This window comes from Pan troglodytes, chromosome X (assembly GCF_028858775.2).
Source record: "Pan troglodytes isolate AG18354 chromosome X, NHGRI_mPanTro3-v2.0_pri, whole genome shotgun sequence".
Lineage (NCBI taxonomy): Eukaryota > Metazoa > Chordata > Mammalia > Primates > Hominidae > Pan > Pan troglodytes.
The window spans coordinates 3,394,217-3,421,790 of NC_072421.2; the positions used below are offsets into that span (position 1 = coordinate 3,394,217).

The window sequence follows — 27,574 nt, forward strand, 5'->3', positions numbered from 1 at the left end:
TGCTTTCAGGAGCTGCTGGCTGTCAGTGTCCCTGTGCTGTTTGTTTTGCGGTGTTGATGGCACATTTATGACAAGAAACGCCAGACCCAACATTGTCCTGCTGGTGGCAGATGACCTTGGAGTGGGGGATTTGTGCTGCTACGGTAATAACTCAGTGAGGTAAAGATGGACTCTGACCCCCTCCCTGTATGTGGGAGTCTCCCTTACCACAGTGTTCATGTCTTTGCCGTTGCAGAGAAGGGTTTCTGGAGAGAAGTCATTGTCTGATGTTATCGGCAGGAATAGCAGAGGTCACTGGGGAAAATTGCAAAATGTCAGGAGACCACTTAACCTCCCAGTTTCCTTAGTTTCTAGCTGTTGGTGGTGGCGTTTTCATTGTTCGGCAAAATTTACATTTAAAAATTGGCCTTTTTTGATCAGGCATGGCGGCTCAAGCCTATAATCCCAGCACTTTGGAAGGCCAAGGTGGGAGCATTGCTTGAGCCCAGGAGTTTGCGATCAGCCTGGGCAACACAGGGAGACCCCGTCTCTACAAAAATAATAAAAAAAAATCTACTGGGACATGGTGGCGTGTGTCTGTGGTCTCAGCTACTCAGGAGGCTGGGGCAGGAGGATTGCCTGAGCAAGGGAGATTGAGGCTGCAGTGAGCTATGATCCCACCACTGCACTCCAGCCTGGGTGACAGAGGGAGACTCTGTTTAAAAAAAAAAAAAATCACCTTTTAACCATTTTAAAGTGAACAATTCAGTGGCATTTGGTACATTCACAGTGTTGGACAACCGTCACCTCTGTGTAGTTGCAGAATTTTTCACCCCCACAAAGAAGGCCCCCATTTCCTATCCTATCCCCATGCCCTGTTAACCACAAATGTACCCTCTGTCTCTATGGATGTGTCTCTTCTTAGAATTTCATATACAAGTAATCATATAAAGTATTTATTTTCTCAGGCTGCCGTGACAAAGGTCCACAGACTGGTTGGCTTAGATAACATCAGCTTATTCTCTCACAGTCCTGGAGGCTGGAAGTTCAAGATCAAAGTGTGGGCAGGGCTGGTTCCTCCTGAGGCCTCTCTCCTGTCCTTGTAGATGCCGTCTTCTCCCTGTGTCTTTACAGGGTCGTCCCTCTGTGTGGGTCTGTGTCCTCATCTCTTCTTCTTATGAGGTGTCTTAGTCTATTTCAGGCTGCTATAAAAGAATACCATAGACTGGGTGGCTTAGAAACAACAGACATTGATTCTCCCACAGTCTTGGAGGCTGGAAGTCTGAGATCAAGGTGTCTGCAGGGCTGGTTCCTCCTGAGGCCTCTCTCCTGGGCTTGGAGATGCAGTCTTCTCCCTGTGTCCTCACAGGGTCATCCCTCTGTGTGTGTCTGTGTCCTCATTTCCTCTTCTTATAAAGACCCCAGTCCTATTGGATAAGGGTCCACTTTAACGACCTCATGCTACCTTAATCACCTCTATAAAGACTCCATCTTCAAATACAGTCACATTCTGAGGTCCTGGGGGTTAGGACTTCAGCACAGAAATTTGGGAGGGACACAATTTAGCTCATAACATATGGTATGTGGTGTTTAGTGACTGGCTTCTTTCACTTAGCGTAATGTTTTCAAGGTTCATTCATGTTGTAGCATGTGTCAGTACTTCATTCCTTTCCATGGCTGAATACTTTTTCATTATATAGATACACCACATTAGTCTACAGTTTTAAAAATATCTTCCTTGAATTACTTCTAAAGTCTCTGGTACCCGGGGCTCTTTATTTCTCTACTCTCTATCGATAGACCAATCTGGCTCTTGTAAAAATACATAGCATCTTTTAGTGTGGATTTAAATAACATTGTTTCTTCTTGGAATGCAGATCACAGTCTAGTCCTATATTTTAAGCATATATTTGTTGATTGAAAGGCATTGGTCTTCTTATTATTATTTTCTTTCTTTCTTTCTTTCTTCTTCCCTTTTTCTTTTTCTTTCTTTCCTCTATCTCTTTTTTTTTCCTTTTATTTTTAAGACAGGATCTCATTCTGTCATCCAGACTGGAGTGCAGTGGCATGATCTTGGCTCACTGCAGCCTTGACCTCCCAGGCTCAAGTGATCCTCCCTCCTCAGCCTCCTGAGTAGCTGGGACTATAGGCATGAGCCCCCACACCCGCCTAATTTTTGTGGTTTTTCTTTTGTTTTGTTTTTTTTTTGTTTTTTGTTTTTGTAGAGGTGGGGTTTTGCCATATTGCCCACCCTGGTCTGAGCTCAAGTGTTCAGCCCCTCTTGGCCTCCCAAAGTGCTGGGGTTACAGGCGTGAGCCATCACACTCAGCCTCCATTATCATCTTTCTGTGGGATTATGGAAAAAAAAGTTATACCCATGGGATCAAGATTGGATATGGTTTAGCTTTTAGGAGAACAGGCACGTCTTTTTTTTAACCTATAAGTTTTACAAAATTTTTGCAATGTATTAGACAAAAAAAAAATGGGAAATAAATTAAACTCCAAAATGTCACAATTTGGTCATAAAATAGGTCAATTTTACCGTAAGATATATATTAACGGGAGGCTGAAGTGGGAGGATCATTTGAAGCCAGGAGTTTGAGACCAGCCTGGGCAAAATAGCAAGACATGTATCTCTGCATAAAATTTTAAGGCCAGTTGTGGTGGATCACACCTGCAATCCCAGCAGTTTGGGAGGCTGGGGAAAGTGGATCACTTGAGGTCAGGAGTTCAAGACTAGCTTGGCCAACATGGTGACACCTCATCTCTACTAAAAATATACCACTGGGCGTGGTGGCTCATGCCTGTAATCCCAGCTGGTCAGGAGGCTGAGGCAGGAGGATCACTTGAATTGGGAGGCGGAGGTTGCAGTGAGCCGGGATCGCACCACTGTACTCCAGCCTGGGTAATAGAGTGAGACCACGTCTCAGAAAAAAAATTAAATTAAATAGAAATTTAAATAAATTAGTAGGGCATGGTAGCACACACCTGTGGACCTAGCTACTTGAGAGGCTGAGGTGGGAGGATCACTTGAGCCCAGGGAATTTAAGGTTGCAGTGAGCTATAACTGCACCACTACACTCCACCCTGGGCAACAGAGCAAGAGACTGTCTCTTAAAAAAATATGAAACACATTAAAATTTTACTTAATCTAAATTACCCATTAATTTTAGGTCCTTGATAAGAAGAAATTGGCTAATTTTTCCATTGAAATACATTTTTTTCTCAGACTCATAAAACTGTATACCGAGTGACCTGTATTCATTTGTAATAGTTTTGACTAAAGATATATTTTAAACTTATGTTTCCATTTGCTTCTAACCATCAATGCATATAAGGAAATAGACAGATTAAAGTTTTAAAAAGATGGATTTTAGGTTTACCAGAAATAGAGTCAACTTGACCCAAAATAGAATAGCTTTGATCCTTGATCATTGTATTGAGAATTTTTAGAAACTCACCTGCTGAATTCTTCTTTGGTCTGCAGCACACCTAATATTGACCGCCTGGCAAGTGAGGGAGTGAGGCTTACCCAGCATCTCGCAGCTGCTTCCATGTGCACCCCAAGTCGGGCTGCCTTCCTGACCGGCCGGTACCCCATCAGATCAGGTGAGGCAATAAAAAGGCAGCAACATTTCAGTCTCACCAGAATGCATTCTAATGATTAGTTTTTGCAAATCTTTATAAGAATTCTCAAAAGGTCACTCAGAGTATCAGGGATCTAAATTCAAAGGTGGTTGTTATCCCTGGGCAGCTTAAATATGTGTGCCTCTCACCAGGTACCACTGCACCTGCTCATCTCTGTGCATATAGCGACAGGGTTTAGGCCTCTTGGGTGCAATTTGCCAACTTATGGTCAGCACTCCCATTTTCAGGTACTTGTGCTAAGATTTCTCAAGAGACCCCTGATGTCTTTAAGCTAGCAGAGACCATGCAGTGGTTCTGAGATAAGTGGATCAAATCCGCCTCTGCGGATGAGATTGGAAAACTAGACACAGTTGGGAAAAAAGGTATAACTGAGAAAACAAAAAGGAAATGAAACTTTTACATACTCCCTTACTTGACCCCATCATTTCAAGATTTAGACTTACCAAGTTGATATAACGACAATTAAATGTGTTCCTTTGCTGCTTAGCTTAGGATCAATACCTACAAACATCCACTCAAGATCAATATTATGAACAACAATTTTTATACCCAGCTAAAATATAGTGGTGCCCTTAGACACTATTGAAGTGTTCATGGTTATCAGACTCTATGTGAAATATCGTGTCGTGCTGTTGCATTTTGTTTAATTCTAGTATTTGCTTGTCATAATTTTAGTATACCTGCCTTCACAGTTTAATTTTTCAGTGAAAAATTTTTCTGTATGAATTTTCTTCCTCCTAAGTAGTAGATTCTCATCCAATACATTCAAGGAATGAACTAATTAGGTTAATGAGAATTATACTAAAATTAAGAGTAAACATTAAAAGTTTTTGTCCCATAAATATTGATTTATTATTATCTTTTTTTGTTGCCTAATGACCTTCTTTCATAATTCAAGGTTCTCCATTTTATTCAAAATAGTTTGGTTTCTAGATAAGCAGTCTCTATATAACACAGTACCATGTATGAAGAGGGATAAAGATATGAATTTGTATGAGTTTCCAAAAAAAACTACACTTATAATTTCAGGATTTCAGGATTTTTTTTTTCTTTCTTTCTTTTTTTTTTTTTTTGAGACAGACTCTTGCTCTGTCATCCAGGCTGGAGTGCAAGGGTGTGATCTCAGCTCACTGCAATCTCTGCCTCCCTGGTTCAAGTGATTCTCCTGCCTCAGTTCCTGAATAGCTGGGATTACAGTCATGCACCACCACACCCGGCTAATTTTTGTATTTTTAGTAGAGATGGGATTTCACCATGTTGGCCAGGCTGGTCTTGAATTCCTGGCCTCATGTGTGATCCACCTGCCTTGGCCACCCAAAGTGTTGGGATTACAGGAGTGAGCCACCATGCTCTGCCTAATTTCAGGGAATTTTAAGTATTGATTATGGTGAAATAAAATTTATTTTAAAAAATTAAGAAAAAAATTAGGTGATTGGTGGAGAGATTTCAAGTCATTGCCATGTGTATATTTTTAATCATTTGACACAAACGGTTCAGTTTAATTCATTCTACTTATCAAAAATTTCAGCAAAACAGTTCAACAGCAAGATAATGGTCTAATGCTTCCCTTAATAAAACTGTTTCTCTTTCCTATCAATGACACTATCTAGAGTCTACTTTCTTCTTCTTCCAAGGTAGGATCCTTGAAATATACTTTTTTCTTTTGAGATGGAGTTTCCTTCTTGTCACCCAGGCTGGAGTGCAATGGCATGATCTCAGCTCATTGCAACCTCTGCCTCCCAGGTTCAAGTGATTCTCCTGCCTCAGCCTCCTGAGTAGCTGGGATTACAGGTGCCTGCCACCAAGCCCAGCTAATTTTTGTATTTTTAGTAGAGACAGGGTTTCACCATATTAGCCAGGCCGGTCTCCTGATCTCAGGTGATCCAATCACTTTGGCCTCCCAAAACACTGGGATTACAGGCGTAAGCCACTGAGCCCGGCCTGAAATTATCATTTATTTATTTCTTGCTGATCTTCACTTGTGGTTTTCTTGTGAATTCCTTTTAAACTATAGGTGTATAATATTGTCCACCAGTATAAATCTACATAAAATTATATGGAGGCCAGGCACGGTGGCTCACATCTTTAATCCCAACACTTTGGGAGGCTGAGGTGGGTGGATCACTTGAGGTCAGGAGTTAGAGACCAGCCCGGCCAACATAGTGAAACCTCGTCTCTACTAAAAACACACACACAAAAAATAGCCAGGTGTGGTGGCGCACATCTGTAATTCCAGCTAGGGAGGCGGAGGCACGAGAATTGCTTGAACCTGGGAGGCGGAGGTTGCAGTGAGCCGAGATGTTGACACTGCACTCCAGCCTGGGTGACAGAGTGAAACTCCATCTCAAAAAAAAAAAAAAAAAAAAATATATATATATATATTATATATGTATATAATATATATATGTATATACACACACACACATATGAAAAAGAAATTGTCACTCCTACACTTCTTCATTTCAGATTCTCAAGGATACTTTTGAAAAATGTATTTATACCCAGCTAAATACTCGAGTATTTATACCCAGCTAAAATGCAGTAGTGTCCTCAGATACTATTGAAACATTGAAGGTTAGCAGCCTCTATATGAAAAACTAATGAAGGTTATTTGTTGTTAGTCTGAAATTTAAATGGATATAACGAAGTGTCCCGTATTTATTCTGGCAACCCTAATTCCAAGGGAATGTTTGCATTTAGCAAGTGAAAAAAGGAGGGTCAAGGACGTACAGCCAGAAAGCAACAGAAAACTTGGGGAAGAATGGCTTTGAGGAGGTGCGGGAGGAGAGGACTTTAAGCATGTCGGGATAAATTCGGTATTAGCAAAGACTATGGTGCTAACTTATTGACTTCTGTGAATTTAGGGATGGTGTCTCCCTACAACCTGAACCGTGCCTTCACGTGGCTTGGTGGGTCAGGTGGTCTTCCCACCAATGAAACGACTTTTGCCAAGCTGCTGCAGCACCGTGGCTACCGCACGGGACTCATAGGTATGGCGCCGGAACTCTGCCCGTGGAAACGTGATCCTGCAGCCTCTCTGTCATCGTGTCTAAGGTGTTTCCGGGGATGTTGGCTTTGTGCACGCCAGTTTGACCGACTTCTCTTTGAGATAAGACACTTGGAGAAGGAAATGATCACACATTGATTAAGCATGTGTAGAATCGAGGGCATAATATTGGAAAAACAATGAGAACAGAAAGCAAACAAGTGTATCCAAAGTTACCACTAAAATGGAATGTTGTGTTGGAGGGATACGATGTTTGTGACACCAGTATTAGCAGAAAAACTAGTAAATTTGTAGAGAAGTACTGTTGAAATGGAAAACTTACAGCATTAAGAGTTGTCAAATGGAGGCAATTGCTGGTCGATTTAGATCACTTAATATTCTATGCCCTTTTGGCGGGGGTGGGGGTTTGGGGCGGGGGGACATGAGCTTGTGAGGGAGCCTTTCACTGAAAAATAAGTTTGTAGAATTCCAGTCCTAGAAGATAGTCCTCTAAGAATAACTTGTGTGATCAAATCCTTTTGGGAAATGCTACTCAAAAGCATTGTACAGTCCACCATTTTTGAGGATTCCTAATGTGAATTGTAAGCCACAGCTCCGAGATATCCTCAGTTAAAAAAAAGGTTAAGAAATTTTCCATCAGTAGGGCATGTATTCCCATGCAACTCCCAGCAGCGTCCAGTGAGTGGGAATTCTCTAGATTAGCTTTGAGCAGCGTTCTTACATCATTAGAGCACGGGATTCAGATCTGACTCTGCTATTATTCATTAATGTGACTCAGGCTTCTGAATAAATCTAGATAGCTGGGCACAGTGGCTCAGACCTGTAATCCCAGCACTTTGGGAGGCTGAGGCAGAAGAATTGCTTGAGGCCAGGAGTTCAAGACCAGCCTAGGCCACCATAGCAAGACCCTGGGTCTACAAAAATAAAATGTTAAAATTAGCTGGGCATGGTGGCACGCACCTATAGTCCCAGCTACTCAGGAGGCTGAGGCAGGAGAATTGCTCGAGCCGAGGAGTTCGAGGCTACAGTGAGCTATAATCATGCCACTGTGCTCCAGCCTGGGCAACAGAGCAAGACTCTGTCTCTTAAAAAAATAATCTAGACAATGTGTTTTTTATTCATAATAAAGGGTCTGGGAAGTGTTGAATATAATAATGTGTGCGGACAAATCAGAACGTGACCTGGCCCCCTAGAGTATGTGCTTGATAAAAGGAATTACTTGCATTATCAGAATCATTTGGTTCTTGATGAAATTCTTTGGCTACTTTGTCATCCCTAGCTTGAGGACCTAGAAGAGGTGTTCCATCTATACATAAAATCTCGGTTACCTTTCAGTGAGATGGAATAAGAGGGTCGGAAGGCACTGCTAGATAAAAGCATGAATGTGCAAGGTGCACTGAAAGTCCTTGGTATTGTCCCCACCAAACAACCAAGACATCGATTCTGCCCTCCTAGCAAGCTCCAGATACCTGGAAAGTTTCTCATTGTTCATGAGGTTGTTTGGTACCAAGCAAAAGGTTTCTTCTGAATGAACACTAGGCTCCTCTCCTTGTCGCAAGCAAAGAGGCTCCTGCTGCATGGCTTTTGTCTGAAAGAGGCATATTGTAGGGAGAAGGCTGTTGGTGGCATGTCTATACCAGGGAGGTATTTGGGGATACCAAGAAAAAACCATGATGACAACAGAATGAAAGTTATATTTGACTTTTCCAAAGGGAAGCCCACATTCTAGAAACAGACCGGCATTGAATGCTGCCATGCTGCCATGGTACGATTCTATTTTACTTTTAGGCAAATGGCACCTGGGTTTGAGCTGCGCCTCTCGGAATGATCAATGCTACCACCCGCTCAACCATGGTTTTCACTACTTTTACGGGGTGCCTTTCGGACTTTTAAGCGACTGCCAGGCATCCAAGACACCAGAACTGCACCGCTGGCTCAGGATCAAACTGTGGATCTCCACGGTAGCCCTTGCCCTGGTTCCTTTTCTGCTTCTCATTCCCAAGTTTGCCCGCTGGTTCTCAGTGCCATGGAAGGTCATCTTTGTCTTTGCTCTCCTCGCCTTTCTGTTTTTCACTTCCTGGTACTCTAGTTATGGATTTACTCGACGTTGGAATTGCATCCTTATGAGGAACCATGAAATTATCCAGCAGCCAATGAAAGAGGAGAAAGTAGCTTCCCTCATGCTGAAGGAGGCACTTGCTTTCATTGAAAGGTATTTAGCCATTTCTTGCCTGATTTCCTGCATGGAAATTTTATTTTTATTTCATAGCAGGTCATCACACCTTGATAACATGGGCCTTTAAAAGTCTTTTGGAGAGAATGTGCGGCATTTGGCTTTCTGTTCCTGTATTAATTTGCTTAGAATAATGGCCTCCAGCTGCATCCATGTTGCTGCGAAAGACATGATCTCATTCTTTTTCATGGCTGTGTAGTATTTTGTGGGATATAATGGGAGCTAAACATTGAGCCTCCATGGACATAAACATGGAAACAATAGACTGCAAACTTCTAGAGGAGAGAGGGAGACAGGGGGACCAGGGGCACATGGTTGCAAGACTACCTATTGGGTGCTCTGCTTACCCCCTGAGCGCAATAGACTCATGTAACAAACCGGCACATGGAGACCCCGTATCGAAAATAAAAGCTGAGGAAAAAAAACTTTAGGTGACATTTGTGATAGACTTGAGTCTCCTCTTAGGTAGAATTAAATAGTTAAATTTCCTGCAAATTTTGAATGCTCAAAAGGCAAAAAAACAAAAACCAAAACCAAAACAAAACATAAAAACATATTTTGCTCACCTCCCCATTTTTAATGTTTTAATTTTTTTTTTTTTTTTTTTACTTTTTGGGACAGGATCTCACTCTGCCACCCAGGCTAGAGTGCAGTGGTGCAATCATGGCTCACAGCAGCCTCGACTTCCCAAGCTCAAGTGATCCTCCCACCTCAGCCTCCAGAGTAGCTGAGACTACAGGCACCTACAGGATGCCTGGCTAAGTTTTGCATTTTTTTTTAGAAATGGGGTTTTGTCATATTGCCCAGGCTGGTCTCAAGTTCCTGGGCTCAAGTGATTCACCCACTTTGGCCTCCCAAAGTACTGGGAATACACTATGCCTGGCCACTTACCCCTTTTTAAAAATGAAAACTGGAGTTGCCATATTTTAATCTATATTGCTTCAGTGTGGATTGTTATGTAAATTGATTAAACCTGAGGGGTAAAATTTTTTTTCTCTGTCTCAGACACAGCCGGAAGAGCTCTCTCTCCATAAACTATTGGATAGTGGCTCTGTATTTACAGATACCTAGTTTTAAGTTTTCTGTGTTCAACACAAGCTATGCAGGCATAACTATAATGAGCTCTCATCATCCCATACCAGCTCACTTCTACGTTACAAATTATTACTATTATTATTTGGAGACAGGGTCTCACTCTGTCACTCAGGCTGGAGTGCAGTGGTGCAATCATAGTTCACTGAAACCTCAAACTCCTGGGCACCAGTGATCCTCTCACCTTGGCCTCCTGAGTAGCTGGGACTACAGGTGCACATGACCACACCCAGTTAATTTTATAAAATTATTTTTCCATAGAGACAAGGTCTTGCCGTGTTGCCCAGGCTGGTCTCGAACTCCTGGGTTCAAGCGATCCTCCTGCCTTGACCTCCCAAAATGCTGGGATTACAGGTGTGAGCCATTGTGCCCAGCCTGGGTTACAAATGAGAGGCACATTAAAGTTGTTGGTGTGGATTCTCATTGACACTGTTTGTCACCTTCCTTAGTGGGGTTGGCAGGGAGTGGAGAGGGGAGGATATTTTGTTACTCCACCAGGCTGAAGGGTATGCAGTGGAATATCATTCACTCATATGCCCCTGTGCCCATCAGATTCATTATTTATTCCAACACAACCATGAGAACAGTGATCAGCCACCCACTCAGCTCTCCATTCATCTTACCTGCCCTTCCCGTCCCAACCCATTTGCTTGGGCTATCTTTTTGGGAATATATTCAATCTCCATCTCCTTCCCTTCTTTCTATGCTGGTTGTGAAAAATGTGTAAAGGAGTAGCTTTAGAATGACTGCATGTGACATTAAAATGCAAAACACAAGGTCAGGTGTGGTGGCTCATGTCTGTAATCCCAGCACTTTGGGAGGCTGAGGCAGGAGGATTGCTTCAGCCCAGGAGTTTGACACCAGACTGGGCAATATAGTGAGCTCCCATCTCTACAAAAAATGTACAAAATTAGCCAGGCTTGGTGGCGTGTACCTGTGGTCTCAGCTCCTTGGAAGGATAAGGTGGAAGAATCACTTGAGCCCAGGAGGTTGAGCCATGATTGCACCACTGCACTCCAGCCTGGGCAACAGAGTGAGACTTTGTCTCAAGATAAATAAATACATAAAATGCAGAACACAAAAAGCAAGATGTAAATGAGGGGAATTTATTTCTCTCTTGGGGTAGGCAGGCTACAGATACAGTGAGGTTATCTTGTTCTCTGCCATCCTTTGTGAGCAGCCTCATGGCCCAAGGTAGATGCCAAAGCTCCAGCCATCAGACTTATGTTCCAGGAACCATGAAGGAGGTGGAAGAAAGAAAGAAGGGAAAATGGAGAGTAAGGAGCATCAAATCCTTACTGTGGCACATCTGAGTCTGTCCTTAAGATATGATTCTTCTGAACTCATACCTAAAAGAACACTTTGAAACAATAGATGAGGAGAATTCATACTTTTTAACCCATTCAACAAAGATTAAAAGATTTATTAAGCTGCTACTTTATGTCAGATGCTAAACTGGACACAAGAGAGTATAAAATGAACTGCATTAAACATTTTTGTTGTTGTTGTTAAGACAGGGTCTCACTGCGTTGCCCAGGCTGGAGTGCAGTGGTGTGATAATAGCTCACGGCAGCCTCCACCTCCCAGGCTCAAGCGAACCCCTTGCCTCAGCCTCCTGAGTAGCTGGGATCACAGGTGTGCCATTAAGCACAGCTATATTTTTGTATTTTCTGTAGAGACGAGGTCTTGCCATGTTGCCTGGGCTGGTCTCACACTCCTGGGCTCATGCAATCCTCCTGCCTCAGCCTCCCAAAGTGCAAAGAATATAGGCATGAGCCACTGTGCCTGGCTACATGAAACATTTTACTGGGAACACAAATGTTCTGTTATCCTTCATTCCTCCTCATATCCTTTCAACATAAATCTTGTGGTATTTACGACTCACAGGAGCGGTATTGTCATCTAAAGTACATAGAAAACCTCCACCAGCTATTATGAGATCTTTTCATCAGTGCAGAATCGCATTTAAATGATGGAAATGACTTCATATTTGTGAAGGTAATTTTGGTAACTTTCTACCCCTTAGGTACAAAAGGGAACCTTTTCTCCTCTTTTTTTCCTTCCTGCACGTACATACTCCACTCATCTCCAAAAAGAAGTTTGTTGGGCACAGTAAATATGGCAGGTATGGGGACAATGTAGAAGAAATGGATTGGATGGTGGGTAAGTATTCAGTAACAGAACTGTAAATATCTGAAGTACGGGCTACAGAAAAACAAATCTGTACTAACTGTCTCAAATTATGTCCAGCCCCTTGCATAGCATAGATACCTGATAAGTATCTGTTTCATCCCTTAATTGGATTAAAAGCTGGCTTTTAATTGTTCAGCAATACCAGTGAAATATATTCCCCAAGATAAGTCACAGTTTGTAAATACAAGTTTTCCCATCTTTAAAATAAAGGCAGCCACTTTTCTGAAAAACTCATTGGCAAGATAAAGAAAGCTGCACTGTAAAGTATATTGTAATTCCTGGCCGGGCACGCAGTGGCTCACACCTGTAATCCCAGCACTTTGAAAGGCCAAGGCTGGCAGATCACTTGAGGTCAGGAGTTCTAGACCAGCCTGGCCAACATGGTGAAACCCCATCTCTACTGAAAATACAAAAATTACCCAGGCATGGTTATGCGGGCCTGTAGTCCCAACTGCTCGGGAGGGTGAGGCAGGAGAATCACTTGGATCCAGGATGCAGGGGTTGCAGTCAGCCAAGATGAGACCACTGCACTCCAGCCTGAGTGACACAGCGAGATTCTGTTTCAAAAAAAAAAAAAAAAAAAAAAAGAATATTGTAATTTCAATTCCCAATTATTTTGATGGATATAAAAGGGAACGTTATTCTGATTAGTCAGTTCTACAGGAAATACATAGAAAATTGGGATGGGGATTTAACACAACTAAAGCAACTTATTTCAAAGGCATAGTGTTCACTATAAAGAAATGCTAAGGATAATAAATGAGCAGGTGGGAAGAGGTACTGTATGCATTCCAGAATAATAAATAGCTGTGCTAGTTGAATTGCATTCTCCCACCCCCGCCTCTATGTACGTGACAGAGTTGTCCTTCCTCTCAGCGATGGTGTTTCATTTTGGAATACAGTACTTTTCTTCTTCTTCTGAGTGCAAACTTCTGAAAACGGTGCTCTGCCAAACCATTGAAACGAACAATCTCCAAGTTATCAGCCGCCTCTGTTGACTTATATGGAGCGCCTTTGAAAGAAACAGAGCTATTTTAATTTAAATGCATTTAAGGGGTGTTAATCAATCACATTTTATTATAAATAACTTTCTTTTCTCTGAAAACCACCATCTAAGTGAGCTATAAAATACTAGTTAAAATTACTGAAGAACTAGTGGTGTCGGATAGGACAAAGAGGGGAATCTTGTCATGGGATAAATTTCTCTTGTATATTTCCACTATGTGTGTTTACCTCTAATTATAGGTACCATTGTAACATTTACTGTCTATATTTAATCCCAAAGAGGAGATAGAATACAGAGAGGGGCCAGGCGTGGTGGCTCATGTCTGTAGCCCCAGCACTTTTGGAGGTTCAGGCGGGAGGATCACTTGATCCCATGAGTTTGAGACCAGCCTGGGCAACATACCAAGGCTCCATCTCTACAAAAAAATACAAACATTAGCCAGGCATGGTGTCACACGCACGCCTTGTAGTTCCAGCTACCTAGGAGGCTGAGGTGGGTGGATCACTTGAACCTGGGAGGTGGAGGTAGCAGTGAGCCGAGATTGCGCCACTGTACTCCAAGACCCCGTCTCAAAAAAAAAAAAAAAAAAAAAAAAGAGGCCGAGTGCGGTGGCTCACGCCTGTAATCCCAGCACTTTGGGAGGCCGAGGCGGGCGGATCACAAAGTCAGGAGATCGAGACCATCCTGGCTAACACGGTGAAACCCCGTCTCTACTAAAAATAGAAAAAATTAGCCGGGCGTGGTGGCGGGCGCCTGTAGTCCCAGCTACTCAGGAGGCTGAGGCAGGAGAATGGCGTGAACCCGGGAGGCGGAGCTTGCAGTGAGCCGAGATTGCACCACTGCACTCCAGCCTGGGCGACAGAGCCAGACTCAGTCTCAAAAAAAAAAAAAAAAAAAAAAAAGAGTACAAGGAAAGTCAGTGCTGCCAGGCTGCCAGTAAGGCATTTAAGCAGAAATGGGGAGAAAAAAGGGATGTGTTAAAGGGAAAAGCTTATGGGCTTAGTTAAAGGGAACTAACCCTGACATCCAAACCCTTTTGAAGCTTGTTGAACTAAAGCTAAGCTCTGTATTTCTTAATTTAATCTTTGCTGTGGGATGTGTATGTGTGTGTATATATATACACACCCAGCTGCAGTTATTTTATTTGCACGGTATAAATTACAAATCACTTTTATGCATAATACTATAGCCAGACTTAATATGAATTAAGCTATACACACACACACACCATATGTTATATACATATATATATACACACACCCCATATGGTTTATATGTATACACACGTTATGTTTTATACATATACACACATAGCACTGTATGTTGCATATATACACATTTATTATATATAGTTTAATTCCTTGGTAACGAAATACAAACACTGAAAGGTGTTACAGTTAAAAATAGCTATAACATTGTAGCCTTTATGGAATTATATAATTGGGATTTTTTTTTTCTCTGCTTCTTTTGAAATCGCTTACTATAGTTGTACTTAGTCAAAGGACAGTTTCCTGTAAAGGGATTTTCTGTTAAAGTCTGTATCTGAGTGTTTATCACTAAGAAATAATTATGTTTGTTTTACAGTATATGTAAATACATGATGAAGACGTGTTACAAAAGCTAGCAATTGCATTATTAAATGGCTAATATTATTTGACACAGGAGAAATGATGAGTAGCTATTTTTCTGCGTAACATCTCCCAAATATTCTGAGTTTTCTCTGTCATTTCTTATAAAAATTCTACCAAAATAAAGACATATTGAAAGTCAGACAGGTATCTCTGTGGGTATTATTTTACTATTTAACAATATGAATATAAAACTCAAAGGTTTAGTAACTTATTAACTTTATTCAAAAATAAGCCATAACAATGCTATACTCATGCAAATGCAAATACAACGTGCAAAATGAACTTAATGAATCTTCGGGAATTCAGTAACATTTTAAACTTTCCAATGAAAGAAACTTGTGCCTATTAAAAAACACTTTTAGTCCTTTTTTTTTTTTTTTTTAAGACACAGGGTCTCACTCTTTTGCCCAGTCTGGCTGGAATGCAGTGGTGCGATCACAGCTCACCACACACTTGACCTCCTCGGCTCAGGTGATCCTCCCACCTCAGCCTCGTGAGTAGCTGGGACTAAAAATGTGCACCACCATGTCTGGCCAATTTGTGTGTGTGTGTGTGTGTGTGTGTGTGTATCTCTGTGTGTTTTGTAGTGAAGGAGTTTTGCCATCTTGCCCAGGCTGGTCTCGAACTCTGGGACTCAAGCAAACTTCCCACCTCGGCCTCCCAAAGTCCTGGGATTACATGTGTGAGCCACCAGGCCCAACCTTAATCACTTTTCATTATTGGTTTCTTTCCAGGTGTCTTTGGTAGGAGGTCTTATAAGTGACCTATTACCATTAGTATTTATATATTCATATGCATCTGTGTGTTTTCACTTTAGACACTATACAGACAATTATTTGCAAATATATTTGTTCTGGAACAGAAAAAGAATTTGCAGCTACTATATTTGCACAGTATAAATTACAAATCACTTTTATGATTTTTTTTATACTATAGCCAGATCTAATGTGAATTGATAATTTACATATAATTATGCTGTTCCCAGAAAGCCTTTACAATCTTTCATCTTACAAACCCTGGGCTTTAAAATATCTTAATTTCTAATTATAGCATTTCTAAAAAATAGTATATGTCACTTCTAAAACAAATCACTGAGTTTACGTATAAACAGTTTTCTGTGCAGCTAGTTAAGCTAGTTACATTTTCTTTTATCTTTGAATGGGACAAGAGCATAGCACAGAGATGATCTAGTGTAAACTAGAAATGCAGTGTGACCTCAGGCCCAGGACGATGTTATCTGTTGATTAGCAAATGCTCAACAGACATCAGAAAGGAAATGAATGTTGTTTGGAATTTTGCTAGAACAGCTTTCTACTTATTATTTTAAAAAACTGTCCTCCTGAGGGATTGTCAACACATTAAAGACAGTGTCTGCTGAGTCTAGCGCAGCATTAATTGTCATTAGATCTTAACCATAACCCAAACAGCAAGAATAACCTGCAATTTCCATGTAGACTTCAGATAGCAGCCAGGACAGCAAGTCTCTAAGGGAGGTGGTGCTATGCCCTGGAGTACGGGGATGGCTTTGCTCATATGTTCCTGGAGGTGTCATTTTGCAAACTGTATTTTTTTTAATTAATGTTCATCAGTTTACTTAACTGCTGGGCCTTCTTGGCACTGTCTATTTGAATCGTTTGGGGCAATGATGACCTTATGTATTATTACATGATTTGTATAATAAAATAGATTTTATTATATATTCAATAATAAAATAGATTTTATTATATATTCAATAATAAAATAATGAACACATTATACAATAAAATTGTATAATAAACCAGTACTTTATATATTGTATATGAACTATTCTACATTTTGAATTAATATAATTAATGTATCTAGTATATTTAATATAATTTATATAATTACATTAATATAATAAAATTAATTAAAGTAATATGTGACACATATCATTCAATTATATAAAATAATATAGTATATATTTATATAAAGATATAAATTTATGATAAAATTTAATATATTAATTAGACATATATTATAAAATTTAATATGTTCATTATATATTATACATTTATTACATATACTCATATTTTATCTTATAGTTAATATATTTTCCTATGTCAATAAACATATTTTTACATATTGCATTGATATACAAAATACTATATAATAAAATAATAGTTACATGTTATTATATAATTACATAACAATTTTTACACAATGATAAACTATTATATAATGATATGTTTCTAGTATTGTAAAGTCATATGGTATAATAATACATAGTATGTATTGATTATACATATTACAATATATTTTGTTCTATTCCATAATTGATTATATTTTAATATATAACAATTCTTTATGCATTTTTAATACATCATGTTATATATTAATATGTATTTTTAAGAAATATGTACTATATATCATACAATATATAATAAATATATAATTAGTAATTCAAATGTATAAAAGTATGTATTATAGTAAATATAGCATATATTATACATTATTACATTATATATTAAATATTTTAACTGCTGGATATAATATATATTATATACACTATATTACATATAGTTTAAAATAGTATGTATTACAATATTATATGATTAATTATACAATATCGTGTAGTGCAGAATAACATTGAAACGCTATGTGTAATAAATACATAGTAGCAGATATGTAATAAAGCAGTGGTGATCTGCATCAAGAGGTCAACGTCTTTGTGTCTCTGACCCTCTCCAGGTAAAATCCTGGATGCCCTGGACCAGGAGCGCCTGGCCAACCACACCTTGGTGTACTTCACCTCTGACAACGGGGGCCACCTGGAGCCCCTGGACGGGGCTGTTCAGCTGGGTGGCTGGAACGGGATCTACAAAGGTGATTGTGTGTAGAGAACCAACGCCTGTCCATTTTAAATCAGTAGTCTCTATTGGCTTTGTGTTTGCTTGAATTCATTTGCCATGATGTTCAGATATTTTGATGTGAGTTAGACTCTTATTAAGCTAGACCGAAAAAAAAAAAAAAACTGCAAATTTTGGGGCAGTTTCCAAGAGCTTCAAAGTAAAATGTTTGAAGCAACGCCAACCCCAGGAGACAGCACAGCATCTCAATGACCATCTGTGGCAGATGTCCCAGCCTCCGCACGATTGACATTTGAGGCTGGAGGATTCTCTGGCTGGGGGCATCCTGTGCCATTGTAGGTGTTGAACAGCGTCTGTGGGCTCCACCCACACATGCCAGTAGCACCCACCGCAGAGCAGCGACAACCAGAAATGTCTCCTGACATTGCCCAGTGTCCCCTGGGGACAGGGTCATTTCTAAGTGAGAAGTGCTCCTTTAGATTAATCCTCACTTGGATTCTCAGATGCAGGTTTTTAATTCAATCCCACCAATGATGCTATTCATTATGCTTTAACTAGTGTTATGTGGATCAGAAAAAAGAGTTTTTCATTTGACTGGGGTGCCTAGCTCCTCATGGCCAGCAGATTCTTCCAGCTCACTTTGATAGACTTCATGCCGGGTTGTTCAAGAACTCCATGGCACCCACTCTTAGGCATCACCAAAGGCATGCCAACAGAAAGAATAATTTAAAAAAGAATTCTGCATTCGCTATTTTCCCCCTACCCCCTAACCTTCCAAGCAAAACAAAAAAACTAAAAGGGTATCAAAATCGTCATCATTATAAAATCAGAATGTTTGAACTTCCTTATATTTCATTAAAAAGTTCTGTGTGTGTGTGTCTTATATATGTATTTTCCTAGAGGTATAATCACTATGTATATATATTCACCGTATTAATTGTATGTAATATAATATAGAATCATATATATTCATCATATGTGATATATAATCCTATATATAGTCACTATGTATATATAGTTACTATATTCATTACACATAACACATATAATCCTATATATATTCGCTATATTCATTATATATAATACATGTAATTTTACATATTTACTACATATAATATACATAATCCTGTACACATTCACTATGTATATATAGTCATTATATTCATTATATATACACACATAATTCTATATATTTACTATATTTATTGTATAGATCATTATATATAATTTTATATATTCAGTATATATAATATAATATATAATACTATATATTTACTATGTCTATAGTCACATATTAATTATATATAGTATATAGAATTCTATATATTCACTGTATAGAGTATACATAACCCTACACATATTCACTATATGTACTCACTATATTCATTATATATTACACATAATCCTATATATATATTCACTATATTCATTGTATATATATAGGATTGTGGATACTGGATTATATATTGTAAATTAATAGAAGTGAGCTCCTGAAAGCATTCACCTCCTCTGGCTTGTCATGTGGACTTGCTGTAGTCATAACTGTTAATTAGCAAAGACTAAATTGGTGCTAAACCTAGTAGAAAAAGTGAGGAACAGATCTGAGTCACCATATATATGCTATCTAACGAAGTGTGATTATTACAGTCATGATGATTCTAGCAACTGTACCTATTATATATTATAATAATTATTATAATTGCATGAGTATGTGTGAGTGTAAAGCCCCTGTCCTTAAAAAGCACACATAACCCTGGAATAGGACTGGCAAAATTGTTGTGAGCATTTCTCAGGCTTTGGGACAGGATGCCTGTTTCTCAGGGTGCTTCCTGTGAAGCGATGAATTCAATGGATAGAGAGATTTAGATCTCCTGGGTAAGCAATGGGTTTTGTTCTAGTCTAGTTACACCTCGCAGCTCTGCCCCACAAAGACACAGGTTATTAAATACGATGAAGAAAACATCAGGATGGCTTTATGATTGTATGTTAAAAGCACATAGATTTGGTTCAGTGAGCTTGTCGAGTTTTTCTTATAATAAAGAATGGTGCTACTTGGGAGGCTCAGGAGGGAGGCTCGCTTGAGCCCAGGAGTTGGAAGCTGCAGTGAGCTATGATTGCGCCACTGCACTCCAGTCTGGGCGACAGAAGGAGACAGTGTCTTAATTAAAAAAAATAAAAATAAAAAAAGAATGGTGCCAAGAAGCTGAGCTGCCTTTCAACACTGGTTAGATTGGTTAGATCAGTGAATGTGTCAGCAGTGAATTTTACCTCATTTTCTGCTAGAGGTTTCCGGTTTTGTGTTTCTTTGTAATGCTGCCTGTCAGACAGGTGCGCACGTAGAAGACATTCAATGAACATTTCACATAGGAAGAGACCTTTTCCTCCAGAGAGGTTCCTATTTTTTCTTAAAGAGTCTAGACATATGGTCTTGACACTGGCATTTGGCATAGGGCCATTTTTCTATTCTGTAACAACCACCTCAGTCTCATGATTGATCGTACGGCAAGGGCTTCATTTTTGTTTTGTGCTCAGAAACACCCAAGGGGACTTTTGTCTAAGAAGTGATTCTCAACTCTGCCTCTGGCCATTTTTCTACTCACACTCCTCTCTTTCTTCCTCTATATGGGAAATCACGGGGTAAAGTTTTTTAGCTTTTTCCTCAAGGATCATTATAATGTGGATAAAACCTGTATTTTTCTTTTCTTTTTCTTTTTTCTTTTTTGGAGACAGAGTCTCACCCTGTCACCGAGGCTGGAGGGCAGTGGCACAATCTCAGCTCACTGCAATCTCCACTTCCTCGTCTCTGATCCCCCGACTTCAGCCTCCCGAGTAGGTGGGACTACAGGCATGCACCACCATGGAGTGCAGTGGCATGATCTTGGCTCACCACAACCTTCGCCTCCTGGGTTTAAGCGATTCTCCTGCCTCAGCCTCCCACATAGCTTGGATTACAGGCGCCCACCACCATGCCCAGCTAATGGTTTTGTATTTTTAGCAGAGACGGTGTTTCACCATGTTGGCCAGGCTGGTCTTGAACTCCTGACCTCAAGTGATCCGCCCACCTCGGCCCCCCAAAGTGCTGGGATTACAGGCGTGAGCCACCGTGCCCGGCCAATATGGTTGGGTTTTAACTCATCTTTGGTTGTGTCGTAATCTTTGGTTTTAGGTGGCAAAGGAATGGGAGGATGGGAAGGAGGTATCCGTGTGCCAGGGATATTCCGGTGTCCGTCAGTCTTGGAGGCTGGGAGAGTGATCAATGAGCCCACCAGCTTAATGGACATCTATCCGACGCTGTCTTATATAGGCGGAGGGATCTTGTCCCAGGACAGGTATGGAAACAGTGTTTGCTCCTAACCTAGGGTGATATATTTGAACATAAGTGGATATACTTGATAATTCTATGTGTGTGTGTATGTACATAGTATATTACTTAATTATCAATATTCTGCCCATAGGGCCAGATGTCTTTCTCCCCTTGGTGCATGGTGGAATATTTTGTTTTCTTCTTAGCGTTTACCTTAATATCCTTTGTCATATTACACTTATGCCTGTGTGTGTTTGACTGTTCTCATGGATGGGATCTGATTCTCATATATCATCACATCCCTCACAGCTTCTAGACCATTATGCAATTAAGTGTTAAATGATTACTGAATAAAAACATGTATGCATAGAGCAGGTGCGGTGGCTCGTGCCTGTAATCCTAGCACTTTGGGAGGTCGAGGCTGGCGGATCACTTGAAGTCAGGAGTTCGAGACCAGCCTGGCCAACATGGTGAAACCCCCATCTCTACTAAAAATACAAAAATCAGTCTGGTGTGGTGGCACGTGCCTGTAATCCCAGCTACCTGGGAGGCTGAGGTGGGAGGATCGCTTGAACCCGGGAGGTAGAGATTGCAGTGAGCCGAGATCTCGTCACTGCACTCCAGCCTGGGTGACAGGGTGATGCCCTGTTTCAAACAAAAACAAAAACGAAAACAAAACACGTATGTGTAATTGCATGTGTGCTAAATGATATTATTCTTTCTGGTTTGCACTTTGTCTATGAGCTTATTTTTAATTTAATTTAATTTAATTTTTTTTGAGACAGAGTCTCGTCCTGTCAGCCAGGCTGGAATGCAGTGGTGTGATCTCGGCTCAGTGCAATCTCTGCGTCCCGGGTTCAAGTGATTCTTCTGCCTCAGCCTCCTGAGTAGCTGGGACTACAGGCGGGCGCCACCATGCTCAGCTAATTTTTGTATTTTTAGTAGAGATGGGGTTTCAGCATGTTGGCCAGGATGGTCTCGATTTCTTGACCTCATGATCCACCCACCTCGGCCTCCCAAAGTGCTGGGATTACAGGCACGAGCCACCGGGCCTGGCCTTGTCTATGAGCTTTAAAATGAACAAATACATCCTGTGCTTTAACGATTTAATTCCATGTGTGTGGGGTGATATCTATTCATTAAATGTGAAGTTTTATTGGAATCAAAAGAGCGTAAATAGCTTAATTTTTCCAATCCACAACAGTAACTCATATTGTCTTGCAAGGTATCAGGATAATAGTTCTAGCTGTTCTCTTGTTCCATGACCTCAGAAAATGAATGTTTTGTTTCTCTTTCTTTTTGTTATAAAATGAGGGAAAAGGAGAAAGTTTTAAGAATTCCTTCTTCCGCCAGGCGCCGTGGCTCACGCCTGTAATCCTAGCACTTTGGGAGGCCGAGGCAGGCGGATCATGAGGTCAGGAGTTCGAGACCAGCCTGGCCAACATGGTGAAACCCCGTCTGTACTAAAAATACAAAAATTAGCAGGGCATGGTGGCGTGTGCCTGTAATCCCAGCTACTTGGGAAGCTGAGGCAGGAGAATTGCTTGAACCCGGGAGGCGGAGGTTGCAGTGAGCAGAGATCGCACCATCGCACTCCAGCCTGGGTGACAGAGCAAGACTCCATTTCAAAAAAAAAAAAAAAAAAAAAGAGAAAAGAAATTCTTCCTCTTTATCTTTCGCCTCCTTCTCTTCCTCCCCTTCCTTTTCCTCCTCCTCCGCCTCCTCCTCTTTCTTCTGCTATAAAATGCGTGACTGAACCATGCCTCTCTCATCACCTTCTACACACCCCCTTCTCTCCCAAGAGTGATTGACGGCCAGAACCTAATGCCCCTGCTGGAAGGAAGGGCGTCCCACTCCGACCACGAGTTCCTCTTCCACTACTGTGGGGTCTATCTGCACACGGTCAGGTGGCATCAGAAGGACTGTAAGTATGAAGGCTGTGGACACGTGGAAAGACGATAAGGGTCCGGTTCCGGTCTCCTTCGTCTCCTGGCGGAAGCTGCACCATGTGCAGATATTGCCCAGCTATGATGGTTCTTTTTCGCTGAGAAAGCCACATAAACAGTGCACTGCAGTAGGATTTTATTTTATTTTATTTTATTTTGAGATAGGGTCTCACTCTGTCACCCAGGTTGGAGTACAGTGGCGCAATCTCGGCTCACCACAACCTCCACCTCCCAGGTTCAAGTGAGTCTCCTGCCTCAGCCTCCTGAGTAACTGGGACTACAGGCACCTACCACCATGACTAGTTAATTTTTGTATTTTTAGTAGAGATGGGTTTCACCATGTTGGCCAGGCTGGTCTCGAACTCCTGACCTCAGGCGATCTGCCCACCTCAGCCTCCCAAAGTTCTGGGATTACAGGCGTGAGCCACCGTGCCTGGCCTGCAGTAGGATTTTAGAGAGATGTGTTTGTGAGAGAGATTTGTGCCCAAAGGGTTTTATTTTAAATTTTAAAAATATTTATCAAATAGAGACAAGATCTTACTATGTGGCCCAGGCTGGTCTCGAACTGCTGAGCTCAAGTGATCCTCTCTCTTTGGCCTCCCACAGGCGTGACCCACCACAGCCGATCCACTCAAAGCATTTTAACTTAGGGAGGTGAGTGTTGACACAGACAAACCAATGCCATTGCAATATTTTCATGACTTAGATTTCCCGAGAGAAGGGGATATGCCCTACCACACAGGTTCGCGGTGGGAAGCACCAGGGTTTGGCTTGGAAGCAGAGGCAGGAAGGAATGAGGAGCCCAAGCAACAGCCTTTATTATTAGGCTTTCCAAGGGAAAGGTCAGGCAGGGCAGGGTGAACAGCTTCACACTGGTAGTTTGAGTAATTACAGTAAGTTTGGAGCAACAGAGACTGCCCCTAGCTGCCTGGTACCCGGTGCTGGGTTGATTTAGGACAGAGAAAATATCAGCTTACTGTGTGAGAGTTAGATAAAGGAGGTGGATGCTTGCATAGGTAGGGTGTGTTCCTAAGTGAGTTGTTACTATTTGTATTAGTCCATTCTCACGTTGCTAATAAAGACATACTCAAGACTGGGTAATTTATACAGGAAAAAGTGGTTTAATGGACTCACAGTTCCACATGGCTGGGGAGGCCTCACAATCATGGTGGAAGGCACATCTTACATGGTGGAAAGCAAGAGAGAATGAGAGCCAAGTGAAAAGGGAAATGCCTTATAAAACCATCAGATCTCGTGAGACTTATTCCTTACCATGGGAACAGTATGGCAGAAACTGCCCCCATATTCAATTATCTCCACTTGGCTCTGCCCTTGACATATGGGGATTATTACAACTCAAGGTGAGATTAGGGTGGGGACAGAGCCAAACCATATCGCTATTTTTAGGAATCAGCTAGTCCTGGGAGGAGCAGTCTTTCCCCAAGTCTATGAGGCCCCTCAAGCTGTCAAAATACTAGCCTGGCACAGTGGCTCACAGTTGTAATCTCAGCACTTTAGGAGGCCAAGGTAGGAGGATTATTTGAGCCCAGGAGTTTGATATCAGCCTGGGCAACATTGCAAGACCCTGTCCCTACAAAGAAAAAAAAAGAATTAGCCAGGTATGGTGGCATACAACTGTAGTCCAGCTACTCAGGAGGCTGAGTGGGAAGTTTGAGGCTGCAGTTGGCAATGATCGTGCCACTGTACTCCAGCCTGGGCAACAAAGTGAGACACTGTCTCAAAAAAAAAAAGTCAAAACATTATAGGATACAGAAAATTAAGACAACATGATTAATGTGTGTGTGTAAGTATGCATTAGCTTGTGTGAATGTATACATGAGAGAGAGAACAAGAGAGAAAGAGAGACTATGAATACCCACAGCTTAGGGATGACTGAAGTAATTATTCTAGCAACGAGGAGTAAATTCTTCAACGTGACCTGCCGGGTGGTTGCTTATCTCCACCTTCCTTCCTTTCTAACATCCTAGTGATTGTTTCTGTCCCACATTCGCGCTATGGAAGTCATGCAAACAAATATAAATTAACAAATAGTATCGTTTGCCTTAGACCTGTAAAGAAAGGTCTTTTGGAGTCATTGCATGAAATTCCAGAATTCTTACTTGGTTGGATTTAACTTTATTTGCAGGAGGAATTTTCTCTGATGGGATCAGTCACTTGTGGTGTGATGTATCTTCATTTTGATGTGGATAGTCCCACATAAAACCATTAAAAAAACAAAAATAAGTAAATAAAAATCTATGTTTTTAAGATTCTATATGAGTGCAGGACATGATCAATGATAAATAAAACAGCCCCGTAAACAGCACAAGCCTCCCGAATTTAACTATAGAGGATTATACAGTAGAATTTTTTGTTATTATTTTTTCTCATCATAATTTCAGAAGTTGGGAGCATGGGGCTGACACAGTGCTCAGTGCCACGGTCATGGGACCAGGGTTCTTTTTTTCCACTTGGCCACCTCTGACATGCTAGCTTTCATTCTTGTGCATCTCACCCCATGGTTGCAAAGTGGCTGCAGTTCCTCCAAGCATCACACCTGCACTCCATGCAGTAAGGAGGGAAAAAACCAAAGGCGGTAAAGAATCCAGTTAGATGATTTGATCCTATTTTAGTAGGAAAGCACAGCTTCTCTGCAAGACCCCACCAGTAGACTTCGGTATAATCCTCATTTACCAGAGGCTGGGGAATGCTTATGTTTTCTATCTAAAATTGATCTCTGCAGCCAGGCATGGTGGCACATGCCTGTAAATCCAGCTACTCGGGAGGCTGAGGTGGGAGAATCACTTGAACCCAGGAGGCAGAGGTTGCAGTGAGCTGAGATGTTGCCACTGCACTCCAGCCTGGGCGACAGAGTGAGACCCTGCCTCAAAATAAATAAATAAGTAAATAATAAAAAATGAAAAATAAAATTGATCTCTGAAAATAGATTTGGTAACGATTTCATATCAGAAGAAAGAAGAAAGGAAGGGAGGGAGGGAGGAAGGAAAGGAAGGAAGGAAAGGAAGGAAGGAAGGAAGGGGAAGGGAAGGGAAGGAAAGGAAGGAGGAAAGGAGGGAGTGAGGGAGGGAGAGAAGGAAGGAGGGAAAGAAAGAAAAGAAGAAAACAGAAATGGAGGAAAAAAGGAAGGAAAGAAGAGAGTGAGAAAGAGGGAGGGAGGAAGGGAAGAGGAGGGAGGGAGAGACAGAAGAGGGAGGGAGAAAAGGATAAAGAATGATGAACTTTGCCAAATTACTTTTGTCAATTTCAGATGTGAAAGTGGCATTCAGCCTTGGATCATTTTTAATTTTGTTTGTACCTAATCAGATTGAGGTAGAATTTTAATTTGGTATTCCCAGAATTACCCAATTCCCATCTGGGTCATCATTATTATCTCCAAATATTCTCATGACAAGATTTCTACAAATGTCTGCAAGTTTGCAGTGAAATTGTGCATTGTTCTTAGAGTTGAAGAAATGCTACTGTTGCTGTGTAATTCTGTGCAGAAGAGTATTATCAATCACTAGAAAAAGCTTTTGAGAAAAACATCTTTAACGAAAAGAGTCCTAAAAGCACCACAAAGACGGTATCATACATAATGCAACTTGTTTTTTAGGTGCAACTGTGTGGAAAGCTCATTATGTGACTCCTAAATTCTACCCTGAAGGAACAGGTGCCTGCTATGGGAGTGGAATATGTTCATGGTCGGGGGATGTAACCTACCACGACCCACCACTCCTCTTTGACATCTCAAGAGACCCTTCGGAAGCCCTTCCACTGAACCCTGACAACGAGCCATTATTGGACTCCGTGATCAAAAAGATGGAGGCAGCCATAAGAGAGCATCGTAGGACACTAACACCTGTCCCACAGCAGTTCTCTGTGTTCACCACAATTTGGAAACCATGGCTGCAGCCATGCTGTGGGACCTTCCCCTTCTGTGGGTGTGACAAGGGAGATGACATCCTTCCCATGGCTCCCTGAGACCATGGGGACCACGTGTTACCCACCACAAACTTACTGTTACAACGGTCATAGGAGCAGAGCTCACCTGACTCATTCATTCCATTTGGGATAAAAACTGATGGCCCAACCCATTGTTTTATCCTCAGAAATCAGTTCTTTCAAGAGCTCGGTGAAATTAAAGTGGGCCCATAGAACAGTGAACCTGGAGGGGAGCATTTGTTGTATAATTTTTTTCTGGTATATAATTGTGCCATTGCCCAAGGAAAAGAGCAAATCAAGGTGACTTCAGCAGATTCTTGTAGAGCTTTTGTTCCTAGAATTCATGGAAGCATCAGGTCCAATGTCATAAGTTAGAAACTTCTGCTTGCAGATTCTATACCCAGGCATGCTAGCTTTCTAATAAATCATGATAAGTACTTAATTTTTTCATGAAGCAGAGGGTCACATAAAACTTGAAGTAGTGCTATTATAGTCAGTTTGACTTCTTGATTTTCTCTCTTTCCTTCTTTTCTCTTCCTGTCCGATACACATCTGGTTATGAGAAAAAATGCTGGGCTGAAGTTCTTGACTTTGCTTCCTCGTAGCTATATCATCGTGGAAATGTCTCTGTGATTTGGTTTCTTCATGTGTAAAAGAAGGAAAACCAGTGTCTACTTCACAGAGTAGCTATGAGGATTACATGCATTAATTAATGTGAAATCGCCTTGTGTAGAATAAGCAGTCAATAAATGTTATTATTACAAA

At 41.0% G+C, this 27,574-nt stretch overlaps 1 protein-coding gene across 1 annotated transcript; it reads left to right on the forward strand.

Annotated features, from left to right (window-relative positions):
- Positions 1 to 27,574, forward strand: ARSH (arylsulfatase family member H). Its single transcript, XM_054676550.1, has 9 exons — positions 1 to 159; positions 3,467 to 3,588; positions 6,492 to 6,617; positions 8,423 to 8,846; positions 11,986 to 12,122; positions 17,499 to 17,633; positions 20,784 to 20,946; positions 22,724 to 22,845; positions 26,481 to 27,574. The coding sequence occupies exons 1-9, from the start codon at positions 68 to 70 to the stop codon at positions 26,846 to 26,848; spliced, it is 1,689 nt and encodes a 562-aa protein (XP_054532525.1). The 5' UTR covers positions 1 to 67; the 3' UTR covers positions 26,849 to 27,574.